Source organism: Apis dorsata, unplaced genomic scaffold (assembly GCF_000469605.1).
Source record: "Apis dorsata unplaced genomic scaffold, Apis dorsata 1.3 scaffold_67, whole genome shotgun sequence".
Taxonomy (NCBI): domain Eukaryota; kingdom Metazoa; phylum Arthropoda; class Insecta; order Hymenoptera; family Apidae; genus Apis; species Apis dorsata.
Window position 1 is genome coordinate 322 of NW_006263365.1, and position 7,554 is coordinate 7,875.

At 25.1% G+C, this 7,554-nt stretch overlaps 2 protein-coding genes across 9 annotated transcripts in view; one reads left to right on the plus strand and one right to left on the minus strand.

Moving 5' to 3' along the window:
- Nucleotides 1–645: 645 nt before the first annotated feature.
- LOC102671739 (O-glucosyltransferase rumi homolog) lies at nucleotides 646–3,006 on the plus strand. Of its 2 annotated transcripts, XM_006609946.2 has the most exons (7): nucleotides 646–1,187; nucleotides 1,254–1,423; nucleotides 1,497–1,698; nucleotides 1,803–2,081; nucleotides 2,169–2,217; nucleotides 2,299–2,401; nucleotides 2,487–3,006. In XM_006609946.2, the coding sequence occupies exons 1-7, from the start codon at nucleotides 1,056–1,058 to the stop codon at nucleotides 2,689–2,691; spliced, it is 1,140 nt and encodes a 379-aa protein (XP_006610009.1). In that variant the 5' UTR covers nucleotides 646–1,055; the 3' UTR covers nucleotides 2,692–3,006. The 2 variants fall into 2 exon arrangements, with proteins under 2 accessions (XP_006610009.1, XP_031371212.1); XM_031515352.1 differs by having other exon boundaries at nucleotides 648–1,185; nucleotides 1,252–1,423; nucleotides 2,169–2,401.
- A 2,107-nt stretch (nucleotides 3,007–5,113) lies between these two features.
- The window catches only part of LOC102671973 (matrix metalloproteinase-14), a 45,817-nt gene continuing 43,376 nt past the window's right edge, over nucleotides 5,114–7,554 (minus strand). For 3 of the 7 annotated variants that reach the window (XM_006609947.2, XM_006609950.2, XM_031515346.1), the window contains one exon: nucleotides 5,114–5,387. In XM_006609947.2, coding sequence (XP_006610010.1) covers nucleotides 5,242–5,387 — 146 coding nt within the window. In that variant the 3' untranslated portion in view covers nucleotides 5,114–5,241. Of the gene's footprint in view, nucleotides 5,782–7,554 lie in introns of all 7 variants that reach the window. The other 4 variants (XM_006609949.2, XM_006609952.2, XM_006609948.2 and 1 more) reach the window with 2 other exon arrangements.

A 7,554-nucleotide genomic window follows, 5' to 3' on the forward strand; every position in this document is an offset into this window, starting at 1 on the left:
AAACGTTTAAAAAATTAATATGTACATGTACAATCAAGATACTTCTGTATTAAATAAAATAGTATATTGTAGAAAAGTAGATATTATAGATAAGTAGGTGGGTAGTAATTTGCTTGTAGTAAAATGATGTAGTATTTTTTGGGAAGCTTATTTGGCTTATTTTTTTCTTTTTTTTTTTTTTGCTATCCACGCTTTTTACTATCAATCATTTTTCATTTTCATGTCGATGGAAATGTAAAATATTGATAGAAAGTCTCTTGATTTGAATTTCATTTTCAGGTTTAGTCTTCCGCGTCGGTTTTTTTTATTGCTCCTTTTATTGCTCGCTTTGCATAACGATAAAAAATTTGAACGTTTTGCAAACATGTTTTGAAAGGAGAATTTATTTGTGAATAAATAAATTTTTTGTGATATTGGAGGGTGGATGGGACGTCGTGGTCAGGGTGGGTCTCCAATTCGCAGCAACCTCCAAGTGGTGAGACCTGGGAAATCATTATTATTTAATATACAATATATAATCATGTCATTGTAATATCAATGATTTAATTATATATTTTATAAGAAATAATATGAGCTAATTGGCTGCGTACGCGATTATAATTTTTTATAAATTAAAAATTATATTAGGAAAATTACTAATGTTTTTGTTTTAATTCATAAAAGTATGAAATTTGCAGATAGATTTCTATTTTTTTAATAATTTAGTTTTATGTATTTATTTATTTTGTGTCATACTAGATGGCGTAAGGAGTATCATAATCTTTTTTGAAGTCGGTATTTCAGAATATATTGCACAAAGTTCCGTAAGATGTCACGTTTATTCTTTTTCTCGTATTCTGCTATTATCTTGCTATTTACTAACTAACGTTGCAATCATATTCTAAATCAAATCGGTAATGTTGAAAATGACAATAAAATGATATTGGAATTTCTAGTTCCCAAGATATGGGACAAAAAATGCATTGTATGTTAGATCTATTCTTTACTTCATCTGTGCTTTTAGGCAATAATATTGTTTATACTTTATTCAAAAATTGTCATGTTGTTTTTTTATAATGTATATACTAAGATTAAGTTTTATTTTTTTATTAACTGTTTTTTGCATAGATAATTGTGAAGAACAATATTGTACTATTGGTAACACAGAAGATTGTGTTGAGAAAAAAAAAGTTAATATTTATAAAGGTAATCATGAACAGAATGTTTAATGATTCTTATTTAATAATTTTCATATATTTTTTCTTTTAGTAGACTTAAATAAACAATATAGTAAATATTATAAAGCAATTGAAGAAGCAGAAAAACATTATAGAATTTGTAATAATATTAACAATAGTTGTTTCAAAGATGTTATTATAAATGATCTAAAACCTTTCAAGGAAAAAGGTATAAATAAGGATTTAATAGATACTGCAAAAATTAGGTATGATAATAAAATATTAATAAATATAATAGTTTTCTATTTTATAAGAAATTTTTCTTTAAAAATTTTATAGAGGAACTTTTTATCAAATAATACAAGGAAAATTATATAGACAAAGAGATTGTATGTTTCCTTCAAGATGTGCTGGAATAGAATATTTTCTTTTAAAACTTGCTCCTGGATTAACAGATATGGACTTAGTTATAAATGTAAGAGATTATCCTCAATCAAGTAAACATTTTGGAGATCCATTACCTATTTTTTCATTTAGCAAGGTAAATATAATTGTTAAAATTTCTTTTTTAAAACTTTAGTTTAGAATCGTTATTTTATAAATTGATACAATTTATCAATAATCATATATCATTATTTTTTGTAGACTTCGCAATATTATGATATTACATATCCAGCATGGGCATTTTGGGAAGGTGGGCCTGCAATTTCTTTGTATCCTCGTGGTCTTGGAAGATGGGATGAACATTGTATATCTTTAGATAAAGCTAGTAATAACACATTGTGGGAGAAAAAGGAAAATAAAGTATTTTTTCGAGGTTCTAGAACAAGTTCAGAGCGTGATAATTTAGTATTATTAAGTCGTAAGAAGCCAAATTTAGTAGATGCTCAATATACAAAAAATCAAGCCTGGAAGTCTAATGAAGTAATTTTTAATTATTTATTTAATATTTGGTTTATTCTTTTGTGTCATTATATATGCAGGATAATTTTGTATGTTATATGTTTATAGGATACATTATATGCACCTCCAGCTTCTGAAGTTCCTTTAGAAGCACATTGTAAATACAAATACTTATTCAATTATCGTGGTGTTGCAGCATCGTTCAGACATAAACATTTATTTTTATGTCGTTCTTTGGTATTCCATGTTGGAGATGAATGGAGTGAATTTTATTATAATGCAATGATTCCTTGGATACACTATATACCTGTGTCTAAAGATGCTAATCAAACAGTATTAGAGTAATTTATTATAGTTTTGTATTGTTGTATTATTTAATAATGTTTTTTTATAAAAAGTTATTTTCATATATTTTTATATTTGCAGAGAAATAATACAATTTGCTATAGATAATGATGACATTTCAAAAAAAATTGCAAATCATGGGAGAGATTTCATATGGAATAATTTAAAAATATCTGATGTCACACAGTTTTGGAAAAAGCTTCTTAAAAAATATTCTAAACTTTTAAGATATAAAATCTCACTAGATAAAAATTTAATTAAAATTGAAAGGAAGGAAAGATCTTAATAAAATTTATTAAAATAAATATTTTATATAAATAATTTTATATATTTTTTTATTAAAATGTCTATTTGTAAAATATTAACTAATAAAAATAATTCAATAATAATTAGATATTTGCTTAATTCTTAAAATAAGCGTTAGTTAAAACGAATGTATGATTTTTTATTGATATACTGTACAATGTCAGGACGTAGCACAATGGCAAGTTTCAATATGAATCATTTTAATGCCCTGACAAAAGATTTAACACAAACAAAGGCCTTGTACATTACATTATATTATGTATGTTATATTTCTGTATTATATAATTTACAAATTAGAATTATTCTTCAATTATTATCACAATATAAAATTTTCATATGTATATTTAAAAAAAAAATTTATTTTTTATTATAAATTTATAACAAGTATTAAAAAACTGTACAAGGCTTTTTTGTGCTTTAATTCTTAAATCCTAGGTACATTCTTAAGTACTTATTTATTTATAACAAAATTCTAAAAACATTTCTTAGAATGTAAAGAAACATTGTAATGTCATTAATATTACTATAAAAATATATATACATTATGTATTGTAAATATTCTATATATTTTTATTGCAATATTTTTTTCAATTGATTTTATTCAATTTTTAAGTTAAACATTTAAAGAATATAGAATATAAAATATTATATATTATATAAAATAATATAATATTATATAGAAAATATTATACATATGTGCTAAAAAAATATTTACAATACATAGTATACATACATTTTATAGTGAATGTATACATACTATATGTTGTTGCTTTTTATATAATTTTGGTTTTAAAACATAATATAGTAGAACCTCGATTAAGCAGAATCTCGATTATCCGACATCTTCTCTTTGTTTACGAGTACATTTAAAAGTAAAAAAAAAGTTATTATCGAAAATTATTTTTAAAAGATTTTGCATTGAGAGTGATTATTACTTCGATAATAATTTTCATTCTTAATGTAATTTTTGTTTAAAAAAATTAATTTGAAACAAAATAAATTTAAAACAAAAAATAATTTTCGATAATAATTTTCGAGAATTTTACTCTATGTATTTTGATATCAATTTTGTATCTTTCCAATTTTCAAATTTCTGTTTTTAAAATTATTTCTTCTATTGGATTTTTTTTTGTTTTTTTTTTAAATTAATCGATAATTATTATACAATCATTATAATTAATATATATTTAATTATAAATATTCAAAACGTAAAACGTAAAAATGAATTCTAAAAAAAAGCAATTTGTATAAAAAATGCATTTTTAATTATTTCCTTGGATTTCTTCGAATTGTTTGTGCCCAAAATTTGATTATGATTAATTGAAGTTCTACTATATGAACAATTATTATTTTTAAAATAATAAATTTTTTTTTTTACATGTAATATTAAATCTCACATTTTATAATATAGTCAGGAATGAATGTAACTATTATCAACATTATTTATTACAATTCTATTATATAATGAAATAAAAATGAAATAGAAAATTGTTTAAAAGAAAAAGTGTCACATAAATGAAAAAAAAGAAAATTATTATAATAATCGTTGTTAATTAATAAACAATAATAACAACAAATAATAAAAAATTATAAGAGAAAGCTGCATTTAACTACAATATGTATTTTCAAAACATTTTAAGGCACTTGTATGGAAGATAAATATTTTTTTGATGTAATCATTATCATGAATACTATAGATGTTTTCATTGATTTTTAATTTTTAAATCAATTATTTATTAACTTATGATTTAAGATTTTAAAATATTTTCATAATTTCTTGTTTCCTTACAATCTGAGAAGTATTTACATTTTTGCAGGAAATAATGAAAACTCTATAATATTCATAATATTATCAGTCAATGAATCAATTGACTGTTATTTTTATTTGCTATGTCATGTTACAGCATATTTCAGTTCTGTTTTAAACCTAGTATATGTCCTGCATAGATACATAAAATAAGTGCCTTCAACATTAATGTTTATACAAATCACAATATACGAATAAAGAATAAATAGGCAGTGTAAAAGGTATGATGACACAATATTGCATGCGACATAAAATATTATGTATAAACATATTTTACACGTTCTTGTTTTTAATTTACATATATACAGCATGTCTCTTAAGATATTTTGAATCGATTCGATTAACAACGAAACATAATATCGTTAAGTAAAAATCACATCTTATAAAACATGCTGCAGAGAATACTTAATAACTAGGATGAAGCAAATATTTGTTATCAAACTAAATGCCTAATTTGCTTCAATTGGAATGATTGTTTCATGAGAGATTAAAAGTAACAATGAACAAAATCTCAAATCGTTAACTTGTTCATCGATATTGAAAAAAAAAAAAAGTTACTATCCACGATTCGTGAGCGTCGATTAGCACATTGCCATTTTTTTTTGGCACTGTTTTCCTTCGTCTACGATACACTTTGAGGTCACACTTTCCTTTCGTTTTAATTGTCCGTTCAAATATTTTCTATCGGACCTTCGATCTTCAACAACTAATTCATTTCTTTTTTTACGTAGTGGCAACAATCTTAGCGATGAATAAGGTCATCAAATTGAGCGGAAGATACCACAATATCGATGACGATGTGAAAACGTTTCCCGCCGCGGAGCCCATATCCTGATTGGAAGACGTAACTAGCTGCTCGTCCGTTTCGCCTGTCGAATTGTTTAAAAATCGTAGGAGGGTCGATATTGAAAAAATATGTACAATATTATAAGAGAATCGTCGCCGATTGATGGATGGTTCACTTCAGCACCAAACACGCTTAACACGATTTATCTCGCGTGAAACAGCACTAGTTGAACAATCGTTTCTGTTGTTTGGAACTTATTAGTTACGCATTAGATCGGCTTTTTCCTGAACATTTCCCCTCGTGATCTCTGTGTCTCGATTTTTATGATATTTTCGCCTTGAAAATTTCTTGTCCCATTTTGTTGCCTCCTAACTCGAGTTTACGATTCAACGAGATTCCTCGAACGAACAAGTTTTCATTCCCGTCCGTTCATTTTTTCCCGTAACCGTGCGATTCAAAATACAGATTGTTGTCTTCTGGAAAAGTGAGGTTTTTTCAGGTTAATGGAATTTCTTTACTGTTATCGCGAAACATAGTTCCCGTGATCGTTCTTCTCGAAATTTCTCGGCATCGTTATTTATCATCGAAGCATTTGTTAATCTCAAGATTTTTGTGCTTTTATAAATTTTGATTATCATATGTCAATTTTCAAAATTTTTTTTTCAGAATTCAGTTATTTGAGAAAATATGTGAGAATATGTGTGATTTATGTTTGCGTTGTTCATCGTTGTTATCATCGAAGATTAATAATGCGAGAATAAATTATAATTTATATATATTACAATTTTAAATAAAAAGTGTGCTTTAACAAAAACAAAAGTATAAAATAAAGATAAATAACACAAGTCTTGTGGACAGTTACTCATTTTGTTGATTATGATATTATATAATTTTGTAATGTTCTTTTTTTTTATTTGAATAAATTACGTAAATGTAAAAAAATGTAAATTTATCGAAAAGATCAAACGAAATTGTTGATTTTTTAAATATTTTCGTTATTAAAAGTGAAATCATTTGAAAGAAGAAACAACATGTGATAATTACATATATAGTAGTATCTGTGAGAAAATATATTTCTTTTATGCACAAAAATCTTCAGAAGATAATTAATAAGTACTCTTATTTAGAAATTTAAAAAAATAAAATTTAAAATTTAAATTGTTCTATCAAGCTAGGAATAATTGTTTTTGAATGATCTATTTTTTAAAATATAGAATTTTAATCTTTCAATCAATTAATATTGTTCATTGAAAAAAGAAAACAACTTATATTTTTCTTTAAAGAGAGATATTACCTTACAATAATTGCAGAGCATTAAGGGGAACATTACTATAGTATAGATATTTAGCAACTTCCACATTTAGACTTTACCAAAACAGAAATAAACCCGAGAATAAAAGAAAATAAGTGCAGAAAGAAAAGAAAATACAACATGCTCTGTACCAAAATGATTCTGTGTAGAGAAAGATTATTAGAACTAAAAATAAAACGATACTCGTGCAAATAAATTGTATGTAAAAGAGATAAATAAAAGTACGTGCATTTTTGTGTATACGATATATGTGTTTGTACGTGTACAAAAAAAAAAAAAGAAATGGAAAAAAAGGAAGAAATGAGATAGAGGTACAGGAAATCAAGAATGATTTTATTCATTTGAAAAGGTTAAAAAAAAAGGAAAGACGGAATAGACAATTTTCTATGATAGATTAAGTTCCAAACAACGTAACCATCCTCCATATAACATAGTTTTTACCATGCACCTGTTTGCTTCATACGTTTGCGCAGAGATTCGTGCATGTGCGCATATTTTATGTGTTTCGTGCTGTGATACATCCTTCGTAATTATATGCAAAAAGAAAATTCGTGCAACGCTATCAATGAATGGATATCATCATGCGTCGCAGTGATTTTGATTTCACACAGATCTGTCAAATGAACTCTGTTTATACGATTTCGTATTTAAAATTTCACAGGTTTATATTCCGTATCACGCATAACTGATGAATAAATATTTGATTATTTGTTCATCATTGTAAACAGATAATTTGACGCTTAGAGTTGATGTTGACAGATTTGATTTAACTCGGTGAAATATTCTGTTCGTGAAATCATTGAAAGCTCGGTCGAAAGCAATATCAATTGATCGTTCCATATAGTTTTTAAGATTATAAAAAGCTTGAACTTGAAGATAGTATTATTTTTGCTTTACAAGCGATTGAAAATATTAGTGAAATCGAGAAAAAAAAAAA

Coding starts and splice junctions, on each gene's coding strand:
- LOC102671739 (XM_031515352.1), top strand. CDS start 1,056: ATGTATATACTAAGATTAAGTTTTATTTTTTTATTAACTGTTTTTTGC. Junction 1,186..1,251: donor AAAAGTTAATATTTATAAAG/GTAATCATGAAC, acceptor TTCTTTTAGTAG/ACTTAAATAAACAATATAGT. Junction 1,699..1,802: donor CTATTTTTTCATTTAGCAAG/GTAAATATAATT, acceptor TATTTTTTGTAG/ACTTCGCAATATTATGATAT.